General features: G+C 35.9%; 1 protein-coding gene across 5 annotated transcripts in view; it reads right to left on the reverse strand.

Moving 5' to 3' along the window:
- Positions 1–27453, reverse strand: part of LOC110374437 (protein enabled homolog) — a 97205-nt gene that overhangs the window by 21754 nt on the left and 47998 nt on the right. The window contains exon 1 of one of the 5 annotated variants that reach the window (XM_021332144.3): positions 7831–8425. The exons of 2 other annotated variants lie outside the window; for them this stretch is intronic. In XM_021332144.3, the coding sequence (XP_021187819.1) occupies positions 7831–8345 (515 nt within the window). In that variant the 5' untranslated portion in view covers positions 8346–8425. Of the gene's footprint in view, positions 1–7664; positions 8426–27453 lie in introns of those variants that run through there. 2 more of the 5 variants (XM_064037238.1, XM_064037237.1) reach the window with 2 other exon arrangements.

The following is a 27453-nucleotide window of genomic DNA, read 5'->3' on the forward strand; positions in this document are numbered from 1 at the left end:
GTACCTATAGTGACGCACTTCGTAATGGACGCTGCGAGTTTTGTACTAAAAGTTTTAACAAGACGAAGCCATAAATGACTTCTCTTAGAAGTTAAGCGTATCCAGCATACAGAAAGTACTTACGAACTACGAAACCCCTGACTAGCTAATCCCTTACCACGGGCTCAAACAAATATGCTAAGACTTTTAAAGTAAATAAGTCAACTAAACTGTCAGACCTTTTCCTGTATCGGCTTAAATTATAAACTAATATATATATTCACGTATACATCAATGTATCAGTTAATCTGCGAAGAGCTGATTGGAAGTAATCTCTCGTCGAAAGATAAGTAAGCGAGTTTCCCAAGAGATTTCATTCCTCTCTTTTTCTACGATGTATTTAATTGTAATTCAGTGTGTAGGGATGTACGCGCCAGCATCGATATTGAGAATAATGTTTTTTTTTCTCAAATCCCCTTCATCATTTATTATCTTTAAGTCAACTGGTAAGTTCTAGGCATACCGCAAAAATCTTTTCGTTTCGCAAAAAAGTTCTTTGTTCGTTTCGAGGTAAAAAAAATATATGACAGCGCTTAATTTCAATCACGAAACTGACAAGATTCTTATCGCGCAATTTTAATCTTAACGATTCTGGGTAACAAAAATACGTTATACGGAATGAGAGGAAAAAAAGATATTTCGAAATAAACCGAGTACGCTACATCAACTATTCTTCACGTGACTTTATTTCCACATGGTTGGCTTGAACGACGCGACACTGATAGATGAGCGCAGCGCCCGATCGTATGTATGAAATAAAACTGAACACTGTGAACACACCTATAATTGACTTTACTTACATGGTGTTGCCAGCCTTGCCTTTGTATAAAGAGCCCATTAGTGCCATAATACACGGCGCGAGCGCGTTCACCGCGGGAAATATGTCGTGCGTCGCCCGCGGCCATCATTTATACGACTTGTGCTACAGTGGAAAGCGTTCCAGTAAAACATGAGAAGCTTAATTGTTCGATTATTTATTCATTAATCTTTTCTTAGGCACGTGTGCTTTTTGTAATTGGTTGAACATGTTACTCATGTTGGCTTTGCTTGTCTGCGTAAATTATTGCTTACACTTTGTTACCTGAAAGCCTGTGAGTTATTTATGGAATATATTAGAATTTTATTGCTTGAGAAATGATTTTAGATCATAAGTGACATCACTCATACAAATTATGCATGAAATTAGTACACAAAACATGTTTTAAAACGTGTCCTAGTCAATTTGTACTCGTCCGTCCACGTGCGGTCAGAACGCACAATGCAACATGTAATGCTGGTGGACTGGGCCTAATCGAATCGAATATGACATGGCAGCGGACCTCGGTCATCATATCTCTCGCTATAAACTGAAATCACTGTTCTTTGAATCTACATGAATCTAGGTATTGTCGGCTCATTTACATATAGGTTGCGCTGCCAACATACCGCGGTTTCTAATTAGGCTACATTATCAATAACTTTAGGAACGTTCATTAATATGGTGCTTTCTGCACTGAGAGCTGCGTTATTTTGGTATGGTACTATGTTTTATATTTGCTTAGTAAATAAAAATTAATCACTACATGTCATTTTCTGGAGTTAAAGTCAATTATTTCAGTAATGCTTTGTAGCTGTTTAAAGTAAAATGGCCAATACGCACATGTTGCGAGATCAGTCACTGAAAAGTAAACTCCGTAATTATTAATGTCAACGACTAATATAAACAAGCACTTAGTAAAGTTTTTTTTGCATCAGTCTGAAAGGTGTCTGCTTAGAATAGCATTAATAATTAAATCTGTTATGTATGCGTTTATTTTAAAAAAATGCACCTTGTTATTCGGAATGCAATACAATTAAAATACCCATTATAATTTAGAGTTTCAGTCTGAAATTAAAAATGAATATATCTCCGTTTAATTTCAAGTTTAGATATTATTAAGCAGAGTACGAATGCAGTGTAAAACTTGTGACCTAGTTAATTGGCAAACCTATTTTATTCCGGCTTACTGAACAGAATTTAACCTTGTTCCGCAATTACAATTGTGCATTTGAAACAAAATGTGGCAACTTGAAATGAATGTATTTGAAATTACGCAAATCATTGGTTTAGAAACGTGTGTACGTTGAATGACACAACGTTGAGTTCTTGGCATCCGCCGCTGCGCAGTCGCGTGGAAGTTTTCGAATCAAGCGTGAAATTAAAAAAGTTCCATATTCACTATGTGTATAGGCACATAGCCACCTATGAATCTATGAGTGCCGTGGCTCACTAGTGTCTACTTTCCTCGCCTCACTGGTTGCTTGTTAGTGCTTTTCAGTAAAAAGTTTCGTATGAATCCGGTAGGCGAGCCATCAGTTCGCTCTACTAACTGGAGAAGCAGACTTGATTAAAATATAAACGCTTTTCCATGACATTGCTAGTTGCAGGTTTTAATGAGGTATTCACGTTATTTGGTATACTATAGATAAGAGAATGTAAGGCGGTTCTTAAAGCTGGCAAGACGTTTAGTAAAGTTTTCACCAAAAGCGTTTAACTGAGATAGATTATCGTTTAGGAAGCGAGAAGTGTAGTAAATCAGCTTAAGTCCCCTACGTAGTTTTGTCTGAGGATTATAAACTAAAAGCCATAAAAGTAGAGACATAGATAAAACTATATTGCTTCTGTTCACATCCGGATCGCTTATTGTGCCTCGGAGCATATTGTTGTTTTCATTCTCTCTAAGAATTCCCTAAAATGCAGGCTGTGCAGTGTACAGTGATAATATTCTAACCATTATTTTAAACCACGATGAATGGTCTAAGCTGAAGTGTTAAGTTTTATATGAAAATGTATAATTAAGTATGCAATATAAATGTTCATATCTAATTTCAAACAACTAACTTCAAATAACTTATAATTAACATTAGACGCCCACGGCTAAACTGGACGGATGTTTTAAACCTAAATTTCAAAACACCCTTTTCCTTTATTTATAAGAAAAAAAAACTGTAAAAAAAGGGAAACCGCCTCTTCTGGGGTTATTATGTGCGGTAAGGAAAATTTTGAGATGATATTCATTGAAACCTTTTTCTTTGTTACGTTTTGAGGAGGTTTTGTATCGCTACCTTTCGGGTGTGACTTTTCGGTTCTGGCTGTATACAAATTGTTATTCATCGATGATACGCGTTTTTTTACAATAGGTAGGTATAGGTACGTAAAGCGTTAAGTGCGGAACAAGTCTACTGAAAACTGTTTTGATGTTCTGAAAGGCCATTTAATCTGAAAATAATTTGTAAAGAATATATAGGAAACAAATTAATTTATTCTTAACGACATATTTTTAAGAGGACTTGTTTGTTTTTCCGTAAGTTGCTTATCTGAAATATGTGATAGACATTTGCGAATTTAGTTAAATACTTTTAATCAATATACATACGTTAAGTTAAATAGATTATATTAGTTAGAATTAGGAAATAGATAATGAACAACTCATTATCTAAATCCTATTATATTTAGTTACATCCGCAGCATGGAAAATGATCCGTAATTTTAAATAAATGTTAGTAATATTTTAATGATACTCAATTTTAGTAGTATTGATTCCCTAAGCCTTATCTTTATATCTCGTTAGAAAAAAAAAACAACATTATTTTCGCTATTAATGATAATTACGACTATGCAGGTACATAATTTTCCTGCCAATACCTACGTAAACCTACTAGTCTAATAGAAAAATTAAGGAAGGAAAATCACATAAATAAAAGCATCGTTAGGATTAAGATAATTATTATTGAAAATTGATTGTGTCCAAGTATTTAAATAATCCTTAAGGAGGACAATGAAACTAAATTAAATTCAAACAAATTAAATTTATGATTACTTTACATTAATTTACACGTAATATGAATTATATCTCTGCTTAATTTTAATTCGCTTTGTTAAGTTTGAAACAACAAAAGAAGAATTTTCTTTACCCTGTGCAAAAATGTCGAACTCTCTTGAAACATTCCAACAAGTTGGAAAGAATTTCAGATTTTGTAATGTAAAATAAACGCGCCTTAAGGCCCAGTTCACGCTCGTACACTGGTTTGCTTTTATGAATTAAATATGCACTGGTACAAAAAACTACAACAATTAAATTGCAATTTTCATTAAAAAAAAAAAAACTGAATATTCGCATTTCGTTTCTTTTTTTTTTTGTCTGTATTAAAAAAAATACAAAAAACTTTTTATTACACAGATTTTCTTACAACGCAAACACGTTTTGTATCCTAAAAGAAAAATAATGATTACGAAACATTTTACGTTTCTACTCGCAGTTCTACACAAAACGTAAATCTGTAGTCACTACACGTATAAACAAGAGCGTATCAAACCGAACCCGATTGAGTTCAATGTTTGAACTCTAAAGACAGATACTAGTGGTAATAATGCTGTGAATATTTAGCTTACGAAGCGCTATCACGGTTGCCTATAGCAGTTCTACAAACCACGGCGAACACTTCAGTTATTATTGGAAACTCTCAATACCCGTAGACTGGACGTCATGCAATAACGTGCTCTTATTTTGGTTTAGCTGATTCAGACACTTTCTTATATTACTTTGAACTAGAATTCGAAATATGGAACTTTTAAGCCGCTTTGAAATTTCCGTGCACATCGAAGTGTTACCTGCGTGTTTTGTGAACTTATACGGTAACATACATTCGCTGTATTATAAGGTTTTATAAAACGAATTATGTAGGATAGCTTTTAGAACTTTTTTTACAGCAGTACCACTTTTAATAAATCCGAATAGTTCTAAAAGTGAAAAATTAAGAAAAGTGTCAGGTAATTGCTTTGTTGGATGAATTTCCATTTTCTCTGAAACTTGTGCGGAAGCAAGCTGTCTGTTAAATCTCATTTTCATAAATCAAAGCCATTCATTCAGCAAATAAATGTTCAAACGCTCTTTTACACGTCAATAACAGATTTATGGGCTTAGCGACGATTCCGAATTATTACTGTTGACGGGGAGCGGTAGAATCGAGTGCAGTTAAAACTCAAACGTATCGAGAGGCCATAATACCTTTGTGTGCTTTTGTTGAACAAAAAACGTCGGCCATTACTAGGAATTCTGGCCAGCGTTAACAAATCTGACATCTCGCATACAACAGCGTGTATTTTGCTTCCATTTTTATTCTGACAAACATAAATTGGCTTTAGGTTGGCATTACCATAATCAACAACGACGTATAAGCGCAGTGCTGGACATGCGCCTCTAATAGATCGTTTTAATGAACGGCTGATGGAAGATTGCCATATACAGCAGGCTGGCCGAACGATGATACACTATACTGTTATTGAATATTACACTGTTAACGTTGTGGCAAAACCCGTGTTACAAAAATGTTGTGCCAAAATATCGCATTAATCCCTATTGTTGTGATAAACAATGTTCTAGGTAATAAAAGTGACCACAATATCCGTTAGCAAGACAATGTTAAAACAACATATTTTTAATATAAACAGTGTTTTATGTAAGCTTTTTACATCGTGATGCATGAATAAAATTGATATCAATTTTATTTTCATGGAATTAATTCATGTAGGCAGTTTTACTCCAGTTTTTTTTTTGCTTTCGTCCTGAACATTTGTAAAACATGAAGAAAAGTCAGGCGCTATTGATGACCTATTTACCTAATAATAAGTTTTGACATGAGTGATGTGTTGCCAAAAACTTTCCGATGGAAGAAGAATCATGATCGAGTTCATACATAATGTAGACACGGCCGGAACATTATAACTAACGTTGTTACAAAGATCATATTATTAACCCTCAAGGGTGGAACTTTTTCGAATGTAGTTTGGGGAATACATGATAACTATTAAGTATGGGTTTTGCAAGAAGTGGCTGTAACTTTTGAGTGCTGGTTTTTAAGGTTCTTCAAAGAGCTAAAATATGTTTTAAAAGCAATACTATTATATATTGATTCTTACTTTATGACCACGAAATTAATTTTCCTAGCAAATGTTGTGAGTGAAAATAGAGAAAGTTCCAATAAAAGTAATATCTGTCCATGTAAAAGACTGTAAAAGCCACTATCCAGTTGGAAGGCCCATTCTAGAACATGAGTCAACATTCAACTGAACTCTCATTAAGGAATCGAATATTTCCCGTACTTTTTTTGAACTTTCCAAAACCAATACTTTTTCACCCTCATTAAAACTGGTCTTAAAGGACACAATATTCTATGACCCCTACTTTGTTTAATAAGACGTTTTATTCTTTTTGCAAAGGAAATCTAAACGTTGTGAAGAAAAAAGGAAGTAAGCTTTTAAGATGGCATTATTATTACTGTTGATGTTTTAAAAGGACCTTTTACTGATTATTCGTTGGTTCACAAAACACGTCTTTATCTTAATATTCTACATTAAAAGTGACAATTCATATTGTTATGTTACAATATGAGAATTCCAGAATCAGTGGAGAAATTTCTCTGAAACTGTATTTATTTAAAGTCCCATGTGTTTCTGAAAATATACATACACTCTTTGGCAAAAAAAGCGGGCACCTATGCGAAATCTTGGTTTTAAGGACTTCACGTGTGTTTCAAAGGGTTTTAATGACTGTAGTATGTTACTAGCATAAAACTGCATTATCAGTTTTCTGAAAATCACGTCAAAAACTTTTCAAAACACCCATGAACTTTCTACCAGGAATTAGTCCAAAACAAGGTATCACCAGTTTCTTAGCAAATCTACAAAATTCAAATTTAGAATACACTCTCACGCATGCTTGGCTAACCCTTTTGATGCTAGTAACATACTACAGTCATTAAAACCCTTTGAAACACACGTGAAGTCCTTTAAACCAAGATTTCGCATAGGTGCCCGCTTTTTTTGCAAAAGAGTTTATTTTCATTGGAGCCGATTAAAATTGTGATGATTGACTCTAATAGGATATTTTTGTATTGGCTACCACAAACGATGATGAATTAAGTTTGGCAGAATATGAAATATTATTATGATTTATGATTTTTGTAATTTTTTAGACCGTACGGGTTAAATTTACTGTTTGTATTTGTTAAAAATTATCCACCTAAGAATTTAGGTAAGAAAAAGGTACATATTTAAATATGTATATTTTTAGACAGAGAGTTTCAGAAATTAATAGAGATGTAGAAAAGGTAAGGTTACGTGGGATAATTATTTCAAAGCTATATCATATTGTACCTACGTCATATGGTTTCGACAGTTCATAATAATTGTAACAAATCATAATTCATGAACTTGTTACTAGACACGCTGTAATTAAAATAAAATAATAGAAACATTAACCATCACAAACACGTGAAATCTATATTATACAGTAACTAATCATGCAGAAAGGGGGTTGCGAACGTGCGTAGCATGTGTGGCCTGTATGGACTGAGGCCATTCGACAAAAACCAAGCCATTCCGAGCCAAACTAACAATGCACCTTGATGAACATCACGTTTGTGCAGAAGATAATAATGCAGAATTAGCTGCTATTATTTCCTTCTGCTCTCATTTATCGTTTTACAAATATTAATCTTGTTCGTTAGGACTTCAAAATGCAGTGGTGATTAGCGGAATGACTTGGCATCTTGTCATCAAGGACCCCAGATAGTCTGTTCATGTGTGTATTGACAATATTATATACCGCGTATGGTGGCGGTGATGTGCAGTGGAGCCGCCTCGGCGACGTTCGCAGCCCCTGGCACTCAGGGTCGGAGACAGTCGCATGCGAAGCGGGAGGGGCGACGGTGGGGCAACATGAACGGGGCTCACTGAGAGGATGGTGCGGCGGCACGGAGAACGTGTAGTACTTGGCCGTTTGGTTGTGTGCGCGGAGCACAGAGCTGTGAGTCAGCGTCACCACCACCACCAGGACTGACGCCAGCGCCAGCGCGAAGAACGAGGCCGCGACGGCCGCCACGACGCGCCGTCTCCGAGCCTCCTTCCCGGCGTCCTCTGGTGGGATCTCTGGCTCGGGCGGTGGCGGCGGCGGCTCGGGGGAGCGGCTGCGGACGCTCGGCCCTCGGCTGTTGGGCAGCTCGAGCGTGTGCCGGCGGGAGCGGCGCGCGCGCTCGCATTCTGCTGCCGACGAGTGGTGGCGACGAAGGCGATGAGGTGCACCGGGAGCCACGCGACACGAAGCCGATCGCAGCGTGCGCACAGGCACCATCAAGTCATCGCTAGCTGCTCGCGGCACGCGGGCCGAATGCACCGAGCGGAAAGAATGGTCGCGAGTAGAACTACTTGGGAAAGCTAGATCGACAGAAGCGCGGGAAGAATGCCTCGAGAACCTGTCTCGGTCGCGATGGTCTACGCGCACCGACATGGTGCGGGCGGAGCGCGCGGCGGCGGCCGCCCGAGTGCCGCGCCTCCCCGCGAGCCACGCCGCCGCGCCGCGCACCCGTGTTTACACTCGTTCCCGATCATACAAAGAACGCTTACAAATATTCCTCCACATCACACGGTAACGTCGACGTAACGTCTCACTCGAATGTCGTACATTCTCTATTTGCACGATTAAGGGTGTTTGGACTTCCTTTTTAACGTTAAATTCCGAATAAATGTTTATTCGGGTGTTGAACTGGCAAATGTTATTCAGACCAGATGACTAGTTTTGTACTTACTTGGCTTTTGCAGCTTTTGAAGTTTTATTGACAGTTTGCTATAATATCGGGGAAATTAAAACATTAAGTTATTTTTTTTTGTTCCTAATAACAAAACTGATTAAGCAAAAAATTTATTTAATTGAGAGTCAAGCCAAAACTACGAAGTTAAGCGCGAGAAAAGCGTTTAATATCAACGACTCCCCCATTGGCAGAGGCTGAGCGCTAAATAGAGCGAGCAGCCTTTGTTGTAGAGTCCACGTTGTCAAGTTAAATTGTCTCGCAGGCGGGAAACGAAACAGATAGTAGAGAAGTTGTCGGGAGGCCGCTACATCGACACTATTCAATAGGTACGGCATACTATACACGTTTGCACTACTCTGCCTACAAGCCGCATCTTTATGAATACTCGTCATAACTACTGTAGCTACTACATCCATGCCTTTTCTCCTTATTACAGTTCGCTGAAACGATTGAGTTTACACACGCAAGCGATTTCAGGCAATTTCATCTCTTAGATGGGTGTATGTTATTAAACAGCAAATAAGCGAGCAACACTACGACATAGTTTCATATTATTATAAGCTGTTGCGCAACAGGGTGATACCGCGTTATACAATTCTAATTAGAACAGGTTTCTATAATAATAAGTTTCAGTTATAATTAAAATAATTAAGAAAATGATCAAGTCGCAAGTTTTCGCTGTCCCAGTTGTCTCAGTTCGCGATTGAAACGCAACTGACATACAATGCCTCCAACACAATGATGACGCCACTCTATTGGACATCCCTTAGATAAGATACGGATGTTTCGCTCCGAACCTTTGACGTGTAGATATAGTATTCCCTCCTAAATTATAAAGACATTTTTCTTATGATATTTTCCCGAAAATGTGACCGGGGAATCATTCGGCGAAGGTTCTCGTTACTCAGATTGCTCGCACGATTGCTTACACTTTAATTTTTCATGAGACTCGTAAATGTTCAATAATGGCAATGGCATAAGTAGAAAGTTTGTTAACTGGGTCAAATTTGTTTGATTCTCAAAGCCTTTGAGTTTTTCATCAACAGTTGTTGACTCAGTGACACTTATTGGGGTCCTTGGACATGAATAATGTATGGGCTGCGTCGCTCACACCTGTAAAAATCTAAATTCTCCTCCGGCAAGTAAATCGGGAGGGCTAAATGAGGCGCATCAAGTACCAATCACCTAAATATAGCGTCAAACCTATACAAAGATAATATATTTATGACTGTCTTAGATTAGTTCAAAACTGCTGTTTAAAACTTTGTATAAATAAAAGCCCGCATTGCTTACGTTACATTATAATAATAGAATGTGGCGGAAATCTGGACAGAATCATTTAGTTGCGTAGGTATTCAAATTTAATGAACGCTGTTTATTACGAACATTGTTTTATGTAAAATGAGAATCGACATGGAGATTTTAATAAAGCTCGGATATGGAAGAGGAAGTTTTCTCCCGCGTTTGTGAGAAGCGATCCGAGGTTGCTTGTTATTTATTACATGTCGCATGGAACAGTTGATTATATCCATTCATGCGGGATGCATTAGTGCGCGACTTCGACGCATACATCTGTCTGTCTCCATCAGTTGTAATTGCCCTACAAACGTCAACTACTGAGAAGTTTTCCAATATGATTTTTTGAAACGCTATTGTGAAAGGTTCTGGAACTATGTTATTCAAACAATTTTGTACATTGAACCGGCTTAACTAGTGTAACTTTGGGATCGTGTTGGTGTAGTGTATGAAGGCAATACCTGAAACTACTACTACATAGGTTTGCTTCTGTCCTTTGATCCTATCATACAATTAAAATAAGAATCTGTTAATTCCTTGTCAATCACACAGACTCTCAGTAAAATGGCTGAACAGTTTTGTTAATGAAATTTTAAACCTGATTTTTTCCAGGACACAAAACTACGAAGAATGACTAGTATATAACATGCTTTAAAAAATCAGATATCGTCTTCAACAATAACCGTGGTAAAAATCAATAATATCTCACAACATATCGTATGGAAGCTTATCTATAAGTACAATTTGTACCCCCATAATTGAAGCACCATACCATAACTTTAATGATGCGAGTACATCAGGAGTTAGAGATACGGGAAACCCTTTTAAATTGCCCATTATAATGCGCTGATACTTCGATTAATGCCCTTAGGCAGGAATCTAATATAATCTGATACAGAAACAGACTTCGCAAGTTATCGTTCGAGCTCAATTATGTAAATTGCAACCCCTGAAAATACACCTGTACACGGCAAAGGACTAAGCTTGGCCAGAAGGACCAACTAATTACAGGAACATTAAAAATAGAAGACACTACTGTAGTAATTAAAATTGTAATAAGATAGACGGTATTTATAAAATGTACGTCTCTTTGGCGAAAACGAGTAGGTATCAAATTAATTAAAATATAATCCCTGTTGGAAAATGTTAAACCTGTCAAGCTGTTTTGGGTGCGTTTATAATGATATTTTTGAGGTTTATTTAAGAAATTGAATCGTGCTAAGCAGTCGTTTTTTGCTGAGTTGGCACAGTAACGTAACGTGTTATTGTGATTAGAGAAAAACAAGAAAGCAATTAATAAATATTTTCCCAGAAATCTATGTAAAATTTTTGGAAACCACGACAGTATTAGCAATTATTTTAAGCTCCGGTTTGTGTACTGATTAGGAATGAAGAGATGCCGCCGTCCGATAAAATGTCTTTGTCGGGACTTATTTTAAGTCGGGTAGCTAAGGACCTATCCCATTAAAATAATTAAGTTAATTATTCTGAAAAAGAAAACGAAAAGATTGGGTCCAAACGAAGTGAATCTGCATAGTAGTAGGGGAGGCGAGAGTGCTAAATCGGGAGTGACTCGAGCGTCAATGAGACCTATTAGATTGCGAAGCTTAGATGATAAGAAGAAAAAAATGTCCTGACATACACACAATTTCATCGGTGGGTGGAGCGGCTATAAACTTTCAAAAATGTAAAAAAAAACAGTTGCATGGACATACTCGAGCGCGTCAGATATTAATAGCATGCACGTCCTACGTCATTTTGAAAACATACGTATATTAATCTGACTGTTTCCATGGTGGGGGTGGTAGTAGGTAAGGGTTAAAAATGGGAAAAAAAATAATTTTATCGAGCGCGTCAGATTATCAAAAGGGGTGTTAAGTGAACCAAAACGAAGGCTCTTATGCAATAATCTGACGATTTAGACGTGACCTAAACTCGTGGCCATTACTTGAAATTGCAAAAAAAAATCGCCATTTTGAAATACTCGAGCGCGTCAGATTAAGATATATATGGTTCATTTATGTACCCTTAACGTAATCATCTTATAATCTGACGATTATCTGGAGGAATTCGCTTAATCTGACAATGGAAAGTTTTTTTGCAAACCTTTTAACAAATTGAAGAACTGAAAAAATTTATTTATTATTTCAAAAATGTACAGTTTTAAAATAAACATTTCCCCACAAAGTGTGTAAAAGTTGAAACTAAATAATCCATTGATATCTCAAGTTTTTAAAGGAATATCTAAGTGCTACTAGGAGTATGTCTTCTAAGTACTATCAACTTTTACACACTTTTTGATCTATAGATCAAAAAGACACTTTTTGAGATATATCTCAGAACGGACAAACATTTCAACAAAGCTGTTATAATAAAGGTTGTTCTCGATAAGAAGGCACATAATACAATGATATATATGACATTGCTATTAACGGAGTGTATCAATCTGCTCATACATTACATAAATTTCTATAATAATTACATTTAATTATAATGACATTGATAAATATACATGTGTCATAAACAATACAATAGAATCTATAATAACATGGCTTGACGGAAATAATCTACGCGTAAATCTTACAAAAACTAATTTTATTCAATTTAATACCCATAGATAAATCTAAAATCTAAATAATCTGCCCAGCCTTTTTCCCAGCTATTTTCATAGGTACAAAAAAAAATACGTATAAAGACTTAATTTATTAGTTTAATTAAAACCATCCAGTAGAGTTGCGCGTTGCCACTCTTGCAGAACAGATAGAAAGAGATAGCAGTTGCTTTCATTGATGAAGCGACACTACGCGCGTAATTTGTGAACCACGTTATGCAGAGTAGAGCCAATGTTAACCGGATGACTAGGCCACCACGACCTGTATAAAAAAGGCGAAGTATACGAAACGGCATTTCTCGGTATCACGATAGACAAACAATGCAACTGGAAGGCACACGTATTTAACAAAAGTATGCAATAAAATGAATCGTCTTCGTTAAAAACAATATATCTGCATACCATGACCAGTAACTTCCTGAGATTAGCGAGTTCAAACAAAAAACTCTTCAGCTTTATAATATTAGTGTAGATTATTTAAGACCCAAAATGTACTAACACTTACTGCAAATGAATTGAATTGAAAAAAGAGAGAGAGGAATAGAAACTTGGGAGGAGAATACCGGCATCACGTAGCTGCACGCTTTAAACTTTATTGATTAATTTTCCTTACTTCGGCTTACGGGAATCGTCAGATTTTATATTTTTCGTGAACGTTGAATTACTCCCTTCAAAATAAAAAAAAAAATAGCCGCGCTCGAGAAAGTCAAGATGACGTTTTTTTTTTACAAGTTTGTAACCTTCCTACTTCTTATCGTCAATCGCAAATTGTCAGATTAGTGGAATATACACTTTTTAGCATATAACTAACTTACCCTATCTTAATCTGACGCGCTGGAGAATGTCAGATGATAATTTTTTTTTTACTAATCTGATCCTTTATTCTAGACGCGCGGCTGCATATACAGGGCTTATATTTGGTGGAGGTGTTAAATGGGGTAATAGGTACCTCCCTATATACTAATCTGCCGCGCTTGAGTAAATCCCGAAATCCCTTCTAGGCCTCCCCTACTATAGTAAAGAGACCAGAAATTTTATATGCAAAGGACGTACCACTGCTTTTATTTTTACTCTTCAAGGAAAGGTCTTAAGTACATGAGTAGTCGTAATTTAAAAATAATATGCTGAAAAAAAAAACCGCTCAACCAGAAAAATATATTACTTGTCGATCTACAGTCCAAGGAACAAAGCCAAGTCACATATCCCGAAATTATTAACTTCTCCACGGATAAAATATATTAATCATCCATTTCAAATAAAATTTAAAAACAAAAATTATAAAGCTATCAATACAAACTCCGTACCAATACTTAGCTTTCCCTGAATTCAAATTCAAATTCAAATTCAAATTCAAAATCTTTATTGCGAACTAAGTGGTATAAAAGGATCTTATAACTAGGTACGTACTTAGGACTTAGTTGCCCGTTAAGGCATTGCAATTTATTAACTTATTTATATACATTAACATTAGGTTCCTATGTTACTACTTATAAATAAAAGAAGTATCGAAAATTACCCTGGTTTGCCTGAATGCAAGTTAAACGCATTTATCACCATTGCTAGTACATTTACAATCCCTCGAACGTTATGGCTGTCTCGTTCACATTTGTAAAACTTTATCTGCACTTCGAAAAGGAAACTCAACGCGCCGTGAAATTCCACCGCGACGGGAAATGATAAAAAATTCAGAGGACGTGTAGCCAAACAATTTGGTGTTTCTGAGAAGTCACCAACTTTAATACCTAAATAATAATAGTGAAACGAATTTTATTCATGCTCGACAGACAAGAACTATCTTATAATCTATACTTAATATAATAAGGAGATAACTGAACGGATTTGCAAAATTTTTTCACTGTTGGAAAGCTACACTCTTACTGAGTAACATAGACTATATTTTATCCCGGTACTGGTATATTTCAAACGGCACGCGAGTGAAATCAAGGGAAAATGGAAAATTAATAAAATGGCGAATTAAAATGAGACTGAAATGAAAAACTATTAGGTTCAACTCACAAAACGGCTTGCAAAATGTTAGAGAAATTTTACTATCCGATTACTGATCCATAATATAGAGTGCATTTTATAGTACCCCAGGGAATCCGTCGGGAGCCTTGTTACACTCTGTAATGCATATTACTTTACACGATGGACATGAAAAGCGTTTCTGGTAGACGAGCATAAAATTATAGGAATAGTGAAATAACATTGGAATAGGAATATGTAAGGATAATTCCATAACTCCTTACAGTTTTTGTAAATTAAATGAACCATCGAAAATAAACAGATCAAAACTAATTAGGTAATGAAAAACCTGCTAACGTAACAAACAACTTTTTATACGGATACAAAGTTTTTCTAGCAAATGGCATTTTGAGAAATACCGATCTTAAACTCCTAAAAGATTTTTAACGATATCCTTACCTACATACTTAAGTACTACTTTTTCAATTTAAACCCAATTTAATCGCCTATCGCCACGAGTTTCTATATGACATTTTAAAAGAGTAGGTACCTAGTTATCCTCCAGAAAAGAGGTACTTAAATAACAATGTAAAATGCCTTCTTTGGATTTCAGACCATTAACCCTAAAAGACAACAATAGGATTATTTAGGCCACTAGAATATCCTATTGACAAGCAAAATACTCAAAGGCCGAACCATCACGCATTTCTATTTAACATATTCACGGAAAAAGCTTTTGCCAAGCTATTAGTTTACAAGTCATATATTTATCTAGTCGAGAAATGCCAATCTGCTCACTGATTGATTCGTAGCGAATGGAAGAACGATATTGAATATGTGCACATAAAGTTAGCGAACCGATGAGTATTCTCGGCTCGTGTCTGACTGTTGAATGAGATTGAATGTATGACCAGTTAATATAGGGCGTTGTTTATTCTTCGTGATTAGATCCTTAAGATAAACAGTCCGCGATTATTTTCGCTCTTCTAGTCAGATATTTACGCTGGTTTATTAGGTTTGCATTAGTTGAGATTAATTTTATAAAGATTTGTAGACCCCTTGTAATTATTTTTCCTCAATTGAATTAAAATTAGATATATTTCGTCCACCTTAATTTATGCCTATTAACGTAAGTGTAGTTGTGTAACTTTTAGGGCGAAAATGTGATACGAGACTCTTTATACAACATATCAGCATTATAACTCAATTACCTAATCACTGAGTCACTACTACTGTCGCTGACCTTATTGCGGCTACATCCAATTTATTCTACCAGCGTGTTTTATGTCTATCATTCAATTAATAAACATAAAAACCAACTTAAGTAAATCCGCGCCAACACTAAACTTTGTTTACGACGAACTTCTACCAAAACTAATAAAATAAATTACGTCAACATCAACTCTAGCCGGTCAACGGGATCTTAAAAAGCTTTTAAGGGTTCCACAGGAACATAAAAAGGGTAAGAAAAACTTACATTTACACGAAAATTCAACCAACATTGACAGTAAGACGAAGTTTTGTTTAGAAGAAACAGAAACAAACTACTTTGTCCAATGTTATAGAAATATATGGACCTGAAGTTGCCGCCATCAATCAATTATTGTTTTCAACTGTCATTGCTTATAAATAGTACTTTACGAAATGTTAAAGGTCTCTTACCTATGCCTATCTCATATCCTATGCTTTGAAACAAACCAAAAAAGATGAATACTCATCTAATTAAACAGTCATAAATTCGTGAAGACTATAAAGCAGAAACTCAAAGAACTGACTCCTAAAACTATGTACATTAAATACCAGTAACATAAAGGGTACGAGATCAAAAGAAAATAATGGAAATTCCATTTTGTTTGGTGCTCGCCTGCGAGTCGCGATGCAAAGACAGCGGTTGTTTGGAGCCAAATACGAGTTAATGCCATAAAACCAGTGCTCGTTGCTTGGCAACACAAGTTTATTTATATGGTTAGGTGCCAAAGAGCCATTCTGACAGACGATATTCTTTGTTAAATACACTATAGGTAGGTACCAATTATTAATTTTTGTGCGACTAATCAACGGTGCTGATGACCGGCTGTGTGGTATGTAGTGGGTTGAAAATTCTTTATTAAAAAATGTACACATTGGAAAACGTAAGTAAATGTAAATCGTATTCGCCTCGATCACAAAATAGCAGAACCCAAAACGATAGGGCGGGTCACTAGTTTACGAAGTAAGTTCGATTAGGATAAATGTCAGTTTCTTTTAACATAAACCGGTCACTTTGGAGGTGGTAAAAGAGCTCATTTAGTTTCATTTGACCTTACGGGCTCACGGGGCTTGTTGGGGACAAATTAAGATTTATAGACGTGAAGGTGCCATGTAGGGGCGGCAGGGACACTCGCTGACTTCGCTTCCCACTTTCAGAAGTAACATGTTCTGGATAGTTCCATCTAACTGTTCTTAACTTACTTCGTTTATTAGTTTATATTTTGAAAGTTTCCACAGCTGCTGCTCACGATCAATCATGAACAAAAATACGGATTGTGCCCGTGCAAACATTTCCTTTTATTTCTGCAAACAATGGCTGCTAATTGGATTTCTGATTTTTACATAATAATTGTAATCTAATATTTTTTCATTACTTCTATAAATAACAATGTTCACAACTTATAATTACTGACGTATATCTTACAGGTCGGGTTGTCCTTTGGAAAAATACTCCGTGTAATAAAATAAAAAACTTACGTAGCAGATAGATAGGTATATCTCTTGGATAGCATTGCTCTCATATTTCAACGTAGGTACCTTTTTTAATCAACACACTGACCGAGAATTCGGAGAATGGAGAATCAGTAAAATATTTTATTCATCCGATAAAAAATTACGTACGAGTATCTATATATTTAACCCGTTAGGGTTGAAACAATGTACACGCATTTATCAAGCGAGTAAATAAAATCCTTTATGGATATTACACCTAACGTGTAAAACAGTATTAGATTTAACGTTTGAGAACCCGTAAAACGTTTTGTGTTCATGTATCAGTAACAACAAATTCAGCCTTTTTAATTTGCCACTTCTAAATATAGGTCCATTGAAATGATGGAGATGAGGATTTATTCAATATATTATTATGAAGAGGCACTTTGTTATACGGTTCTGTTGACTGACTGGCGGAAACAAAAATTCAAGGAAACAATAATACAATCGATCCATCATTCTTATTACATTCGCAGAACTACTTTAAAAGTCAATACCCGAAACACAAAAAACTCGTCCAATCCTCCACTAATAGAAATACGACCACAACTAACATTACCTTTCAACTTCTTTCCTTTCACTACATTAATTTTTAATCAACTGGATTCGGAGCAACCGATCCGTTCGCTTGTATTAAATCATAGGTTTGCAAGAGTTTTATCAGCGGCCATGACAACAAACCGCGAAAACGGCTCAACAACCTATATTTACATTCGAAGCCTTATTTAAACAAGAAAAGTATGTTCAACAAAGAGTCCAAAGGGATTCTTAGGAGTCGCTCATGTTTGAAAAATCTTTGTCCGATTACAAAGAGGCGCGGTATGCATAATAAATGGAAGAAGTCCACAAAAGAACTTTATTAGTAGCTTTCGTGATAGGTTCACTTGGTGGATGAACTTTAATTCCACGAAAAGCAATGTTAATTCCCAAAAATATTGAAAAATATTCACGTTTGAAGTCCGTGCTTATATAAAATTATTATTTACCTATATCTCAAAAGTAAGTATATCCACATAATAATATTTTAAAATTAATAATTTCGTAATATTTAGAGCTAAATTACGAGACGAGGATAAAGGGTATACGTTCAAAATTAAAAACTTTGCACGGACCGCCCGTCGCTTAAGTCAGAGTTAAATAATATTGTTCGGTATCAACAGCTTTAGTCTTCATCCTCACAGAGATTGTAGCTAAAAAGTCTTTACACAAACAAGTACAAAGTGTGTGTGGGTTTTGATTGCCCGTCTACCGTATAAGCAACTTAGTAACCATGGTATAACAATGTTTTTCATTTACTACACACTGGGTGAATAGTAAACAATAAAGTTTACAACCGCAGATAAGATCTGTTAGAATGTATTTCTACACATAACTTTAACTAAATCAATGTAATTGTAACTAGCCCATCAAATATAGAGGTCTAACTTGAAGTTCAGGATTGTTTATGTTGAAATTATTTTTCGAAGTTACTCTATATTCTGTAATTATAAAATCCGTGTTTAATTTCCTTTGGCTTTGGCAATGAACGCACTGATGTCATACAAAACAATCACACGCTTGTTTCTAATCTAAACTTACGCCACCGACCGCTAGCCGACAGCAGTTAAGAATTCAACTACTCGAGCATTTCCTTGTACTATAATAAGAACAGCTCATATACACGATACTTACATACTTATTGAAACAAGAATATCGCAAAAGAATCACTTTGAAGAGTTGTAACACAAATGGAAAAAAATATGCATAGCAGTGCGCAAGTTTTCAAACAAACTGGTGCGCTCTGCAATAAAATTGGTTCGCTCGTACTAGAGGTATGCCAACAATTGAGAGGTATTTCATTAGATCAATGTTCACTTAAGGCCGAATAGAACAAATGGTTTTTAACGCTGCGGCGTACGATTTCAATTACAACTGTTGTAATAAAACTTTCGTTTGGTTGAAATACAAATAAATCGTAGCACGGAGAAGCTGACGACTGGTTATGGTTTGGTTAAAGTTATAGTTAAATGGTGCAACTCCCCCTTAATTTACCTAACTATTAAATAAATCGCAAAAAATCTTGACCAGTTATTTAAAGTAAAACACATATTATTCGGTAATCAAATCAAACAGCATTAAGTATATCAAATCACAGTTGAACAATTCTTCCATCACAATATAATGAAGACAAAGATCAGTCCATCTAAACATAGACGATCAGACATTCTTCACAAACCCCTGAACAAATATAAAACCAACAATGGTTACTTTTCGTAAAGAAAAAATACGTATAGAGGCATCTCTCCAATTAAATGGAGTGCCAGAAACAGCCGCTACGTGAAAAACTGTGGAACTCAAAAACTGTTTGTTATAAAACCATCTGCGAATGTCATTCTCTTAACTGCTGCATTTAAATGGACAAATGCCTTTAGGAAATACTATTACAGCGTTAGAACTTGTGCTGTGTTAGAAGTAATTCATGACATTCAGCATGCGTTGAACATAGCACTCTGTCTAGTATACCTACTAGCATTCCGTCGACATAAATATTATCCAGTACAAATAAAACCAGCTCTAAGTTCATTATCATTATGTACGGGTTAACAACCGTACAACACGTGTCACGTTTGACCTAGCTAGCTCATCATTATTACAGTGCCGTGTGAGGCACGATCATTTTCTTTCATACTAATTATGTAGTAATTAGTTAGTTCACCTATCGACACCTTAACGGGCGCGTGGCTCATACCTCTTTAATCTCACCTCATTTTAGTTTAATTTTAATCTTAATCTCTCTATGTATAGACTTGAAATACAGTGAATTTTATTTTCTTTACTCGAGCTTATCCTTTCTCGACCCAACCCCGAACACATTATATTATGGAGACTGCAATAATGTAACCTATTCTTTGATTCCTCTTCATAAATGTAGGCAGTTAATATTAGATAAATCGCTGTGAAAGTTATTTTCTACATTGTACTGTTTGAATATTAGCTAGAAATACGATGAAACCTCAAAATAATCCAAATTCGTCCGTCAGCTATTTTCGTCAACAGCATAATGGAAAGGAAATAGGGGCTCCTGACCGCAAATCCCGTAAGCCATTATATCGCCACTCGTAAACATGATCTGAATTTATTATAATGTCTTTGGGCGTCTCAATCCAAGACTACTTTACAATTCAAAGCGAGACGGTACATAGGAAAGATTTCTCCAAACTGCAGAGTCAAAGCGTAAAGTGAAAAGGCGTTGTCCACAATGTCGAGACGTAGGTAGGCGGGTACAGCGATTGTGGCTGTGACCCGCCATGCCCCGCGCCGGCCCAGAGCCGCCAGCTCCATTAAAATGTGCTGACAGCGAGCACAACCTTCCACGGGACTAACTGGGGATAAGCACGCTTTTGAATATATTTACATATATGCAAAACGACCGAATCAAATGAGAAATCTATTAAAAGTTTAATTGCTTCAATATTTTGTTTGGGATAAGGTGTTGTCTAAAATGTTTATAGAGCTGTTTTTACAAGTTTAATTTTCTATGTGAAAACACTGTCGTTCATTTTTATAAGTGTTTTTGTTTTATGGCATGAATAGGATCAAAACAAATATAGTTAATGGGAACTTTTCTATTGTTCACATTATAACAATAGGAGCGCAGTAATAATCACTTACAAGGGAAATCACTATAGCCCGAAGTATTTTAGGGAGCCACGTCGAATGTTAAGTGAGCTGAAATGGCCAAAATCTTCGCCTTTATATATTTTCCGTAACACATTACTCATTTCAATCTAAGCAACATGTTTTTCTTAAGACCTTTAGGTACGTGATACTTACAAGACTTGGTAATTACCAGTTTAATTGAAAAGATAATTAAGACTCGAATTCATTTACAGTATAACGAAAAATATTAAAAAAAGCTTCTGTGATCCTATTTTAAACCACGCCTATAACTTGCATAACAACACATAACTCCATATGAGTGAACTTATCATAAAAGTTCATGGCATGTAAATTTCTTTGCCCTCCATGTAAAGTACCCGATGATAGAACAATAAAGAACCAATATTGGGGCATCGGCTGCTCTGCGGAACTGAACTTGTATGAACCGAATCACTTAACTTGTGGACAAAAGCCTCCCCCTACAATAAAGGCGAGAGCTCGACCTTTCGCCTACCATAGTTGTCATGTATAAATTACTAGCTAGAAGGAAATTCTGGATTGATTACTGGAAAGGGTGCCGGAGCAGGTTTTCGCGACACGTAAAGTATTGTTTTATTCATGAGGCAGTACAGCTTGACGAGCTCTAACGCGCTTGTAGACACCACTTAAGGCTGTAGTTCCTACACGAGAACAGAGTGCACTGCGCTGTAGATGAAGTGAATTACTCCGTGGTGAACATAGAATATCAAGTAGGTACATAAATAAATAATTAATATTTGTAACAACTCGACTCACGCATCTTTTACTTCAATTCTTTAACGTTAATTCGTGTCTTCGAAGTTTGTAAAAGCTCCAATTCTCGCGAGAGCATTAAAACTTCAATGATGAACACGAAATCATTTGTTAACTTGTCAGTGTATTTGAAATTATGAGTGAAGTTTATCATTTCAAAACGGTGACAAATACGTATTTAGAAGGTGAATATCTGGCTGTTATTAAATGCTCGTTGTTTATTTTAGAGGGAGATTTTTTCTCATCAATCATGCATAGCTTAACCCTTGGTGTGCATCGCGTCGGTCTTGTCTGGAGTGTGGCGTCGGCGCGTCGCGGTGGTAATGGTGTACGCGACCCGACTGGAACCCGACCCTAATGAGAGAAGAAAGACAGCCAGCTTCGGCGCCGGCGATCCCGCGCGCTCCACTCCCGACACTCTTTTTATAACCACTTTTTGTTCCACAGTAAATGACCTAAGCTTAGTCTCTTCTTCGGACGTTTTAATTTGTTATTCAAAGTGTTGCACTATAAATTTCCTTTTTGATGTCTTTTAAACATTTGCTACATTAAAATTCGTGTATACGCGACGGTCTGGCTAGACTGACGGGCTCCATAATCAAAACTGAAGAAAATTATGGTTTATTCATGAATCAAGTCGCCAGTAAATGACAGTGTAATAATAAAACTTAGACGAAATTATAAATGTTTTTTGATTAGTCATCAATGATAATGTTTTAGCTCCATATGTCGATTGATGAAATGAACCTGAGATGTGACCAAAGAACAAAGGCTCAGCTTTAATTAAACGGCAAACGTACAACTGTATCATTATAAATCCAACGGTGAATAATTACAGTAATTATGATTACTAAGTATGTACCGCTGTATAATATTTATTTAGGCCGAAGACAAAAGAGCTCTGTGCGAAATAACGTGTCACCTTTTTAAAAGTTATTTAATACTTAATTATGACCTAAGTAAACAGTAATTCCGAAATAAGAACCTTTCTCCTCTAGTTTAGTTTTAGCTACTTTGTTATTGTGAATTTCGTGCTCCAAAAAGTCATTGACCCAGTTATCTATGATTGAGAGCAAAAGAAAAATAACATTTCATTTTATATTACAAAGCCTCTTGGATGGAGATCAAAATAGTTGTTTTGTTTCTCGTCGGTTTTCCTCTACGCATAGTTTAAAAGCTATCCATTTCAGTAGCACCGATATTGAGAAAACCGGGAAGACCTATTTGGGACTACAAATACTTGTAGCTTGATCCCTACATACTCAATAAATTATACATTCGAATTTCAAAATAACTTACTGGCCGAATAGAAAGCTAAAAAAAAGGCAAACGTAACGATTCAAACGTTCCATAGAGGCTCATTGACAAGGAGTATGGTAAACATGTTGCGGTTAATTAATTATGTGTCCGATTCAACGTGCCATTATTCATTCCGATGAACGTGTCTCGTCCGGCTACGGCGTACCTACCTCGCGCGTCGTTTGCATAATTCGGATTTAGCGATCCAAGAATTATTGACTTATGTTTGGATGCGATAATTCGATAATGGATGGTGTTTTGTGTTTTGGGAAAGATTTTTTTGTTCCAGTTAAAGAAAATATGGGGGAAGGAGTGATGGATAGACAAACTGTATCTTTCTTATTAAAATCCTGAAAAATAGGTACTCGTGGTACATTCACACGAATTAAGTGTAAGTTATTAGAGGTTGACTACAATAAAAAAAAATATTTGACATTTTAATCCATGAATTATTGTACTGTATCCATTTAACTTAACTGGAGTACATGATAAGTAGCCGCAAAGTGGCTATAGATAACAAAATCGTTGACGTTATTGTAAGGTCGGCGAACGTGTCTGCGCAAAAATACTGGCTGAAATCCCACTGAAGGATCGCTTCAATTCCTTTATCTACTGTACCTCAAAAACGAAAGAGCCATACTTAGTTATAGAGCTTCATACTTAATCTCGTTCTTAGTAAAAACGAGTGGTAAGCCAAGGCAGCGTCAAGTGTGAGTGACGTTATCAGCGCGGTGACTCGCAGCTGCGGACGTGGGCGAGACAACGTGCCCCAAATAATTTATCTACCTTAACAACCAACGTCTGTTCACAGTCCTTTTAATTACCTCAATTTGCCCTCTTTCCTTTCTCAATCACATTTCTTTGCCAACCCTAACGTGGAATATCCAGCGAATAAGATAAAATGGCTTAGAAATTTCCAATTTGAGATGGCGTTTTATCGACGGCTTATGATAAGCCTCTTTATGAAATCATTGGAACGTGATTTGCTGTTCGCATGTTTAAGGTTTAGGATCAGTTTTCATATCATAAATATAAACACTTTCCCAAAATACAAGTAAGTAAATATTCTTGACCATTGTGTTCTTGTACCATCGATATTTTTCTTAGTCATAAAGTACACGAGCATGCAGTTCTATTGTTAAGAACTAATAGCATGTTATAATGCTCCCGCTGACCTGAAAGATGCAATCCCTGACCTAATAGGAACCCGCCTTCTAGGAAAAGAATACATAGGTACGCATACATTTCATGCTTCGCTATTATTAGTTTTCTCTTGAAAAATAAAAAAAGAAATGCTCAGACTGAGATACATAATGCAAAGTTCGAAGGGCATTCGTTATGTAGATTTCGGAGTAATATGGACTAATTGGACAGTGTGCGGAATGCACGTGATTTTTCATGCTAATTCTGGATTAAGGCGATTGGGATAAAATTCTCAGGCAACGTGAAATGTTGGTGAAAATGCCAAACTGAATTGTTCGTACTAAGATTACATACATGGGATATCTTCTTTCTGACATCATGGTTTTCCTACCCATTTCAAGCTGAGCCGTTGTGATGACCTGCCACGTGGATGGGTCCACACTGATAACCGTTGTGGGTCTGACCTCAACGCGTCCACTTCATTATACAATTATCTTTACTTTATTAATTAAATGGACCATCGCGATGGCAACCTTCCTCACAAAATCGTGTCGATTTCGTCCACTTTTGGACCCGTAATAGATACGATTGACGAGCCCCTATGGCCCTACAAAAGCGTATTGATTTTATCGCTCTGCAAATACGTAATTAACTTGCTATGGAAAATACGAGACTTGATCTTTATGGTGCATAAAACGGAGGTTTAATCATGATTAAATTTTCAAATATACTCTTTGTTTAAGCAGGTTTTTATTGTTATTTTACTTGTTTGCCTAATGACCTACAAATACAAAGAATTTATACTGGCCTTTAAAATACGTCAATACTAACAAGAGATTCGGCGATAATTTAGAGATTAGCATGATTAACTCGACAGTCGGCGTACTCTATAATTATTGTTTGTCTTCTCGAACCAGTGCTTAATTAACGACGAAATTCGCGAAATGCTATGAATGGTGGAACAACTGTCGTCTGCCAGAGACAACCGACATGCCTCTTGTCTGAGACCCTGTTTATACACGAATATTAATTTCTAAGTAGAACATACAATGCTATCAGCTGCTTTTGCGAAACTATCAGAACACAATATGACAAAGCCGATTTTAATAGGACGACTTGAAGAAAAATGGCGTCGTCGCATTCATCATGGAAATGATATGATATTGTTAAGCTCTGCATATTGCATACTACATACATAAAGTTGTAAAAATGGGTTTGTTTTTCGTTCAATAAATAGAATGATAACAATCGCGATCTAATGGACTAAAACCTTTGACTTATTAGTCATATAAAGTAATAAAAGTATAACTAACCAACTACGCCGAAAAAGCCACTTTTGCACATGTCGTGTGGTAAAATATGTGCAATATACATCAGAGTCGTCACAATGACATTCCAAAAGGAGTTTCACGAAATTCTCTCAGCTTCAGACGACAATGGACACAGGTTTTCAGTGTTTCTAAGATAATACATATACTATATACTCTGCAAGTGACCATTGCGAATCAACGATTTTTCTGGATTAATGAAGATTTTAAATAATCTACAATAACAATATAGTGAACTCTAGCGTATCGTGTCTCCATCGTCAAAAAATAATATACATAGTTCAATCTGAATCGGGACAACCTATTTAATAGGTTAAAGCATTTTACTTAGATATCATTGAATCGTATTGTATTAGTTCCGAATTGATCTAGAACACTCAAATATTCAAACCCAATCTAACAGCAAATGTCTATTTGATTTAAATGGCCTTAAGTCTTTGGTTTTTGGTATCACTATCTTATACCAAATTATTCCATTATTTGCAAGCAAAGATGACGAATATTCTTATTTTTTCACTGTCTTATAGACGGGAAAACCGTCTTAGTCAAAGCCACTCCATAACAATGCATCTCTCGCTACCGTCAGAAGAAAAAGTAAGGAAAAAGTTTCGTATATATAAATAAATAATCAAGTGTATACAATGAAAGGAACTATAACTTCCACCACAAAGAGGAAAAAGTTAGAGGTTACGTTAATAAATTATTGTTATTCTTTAGTGTAATGCTCGGTCAACTATGATTAATGTCAAATGCCAGCTAACAATAGTCTTTAAGTGACTTATAATGTATTGCAGTCTCTTGTTCTTTCGACGTAACTACAAAGTTGAATAGTATTTGCCAATAAAAGACTTATTTATTTTAAAAAACAAAGACAATGCGCCTAAAATATTGGGCTTTAGTATTTCTGGTATCCAAGACACGAAATTGCGTGCGTAAAGCAACTAAGAAAATATTTCATCCAAGAATACAAAACTTCTAAGTTCGCTTGCATCTTTTATTTGGTAACAATATGTTGACCTTTGCAGTGAGCAAACTTCAACATGTTTGTCCAGCTATCGCAAACAAACTTGTGTAATTTCATTACGAGCAATGTTGGTACACGTGAAATTTTTCAGGAGGCACTTTTGTTGGCGATCGTACCGTGTTATAAGGACGCTAGTGAAATCCCCTTGAGTAACAGCGCACGCTGAATAGGGCATGATTACTCGGCGCGACCAACCGAAGTTTTCAACTATACTGCACAATATCTTGGCTATATTAAAGATATTGCGTCATAAACGTCATCATAATGTTGTTTAGCATTCATTTGGTGTACCGGCACTCTCATAAAAATACACTAAATTAAACTGTGCACTTTTTGTGTACATGTAAACGATCTTGTTCTCTTTTTTTGCAAAGTAAGTAAGTATATAACTTTTTGGGTTCTTAAAGCTTATTGCGATAATCTTCAAGATCATAAAGTTTATCCCCTTACATTAAACGGCCTATTATTATTCGAATCCCTCATTATATACGAGTTTGGTACAGGTATAATATGCTTGTAACTAAATCCAGCTTTAAGTAGCACTTAATCCTCTTCGTCACACAATTTAACCTAAAACTTATGTGAAAATATGCATAACACTTTTATGTAGGTACTTTAGTGTTATGAACAGTTAGGTCTCCTCACATTATATGTAGTTTCTAGAACAGTCAATTTCAAATGTATCATTCTAGGAAAATCGTATTTATGAAGGGATCCGACCCTTTACAATGTGTACCGAACAAATCATTTCATACATATATATTTATCTAAATTATTATATTGATCGAAGTAGTTGAGTATAGAAAATGGTTCAGTTTTATCTCCTTTTGGATTTATAGCTATTCCTATTCTGTTACTTTGGAGTAAGTAATTGTTTTATTGAAGCTATAATTGTCAGCTGTAATAGATACATATTTTTTATCATTCATGGAATGCACTATCCTTCTCTTTAGTTACTGCAAAAAAAA

This window comes from Helicoverpa armigera, chromosome 12 (genome assembly GCF_030705265.1).
Source record: "Helicoverpa armigera isolate CAAS_96S chromosome 12, ASM3070526v1, whole genome shotgun sequence".
NCBI classification, from domain to species: domain Eukaryota; kingdom Metazoa; phylum Arthropoda; class Insecta; order Lepidoptera; family Noctuidae; genus Helicoverpa; species Helicoverpa armigera.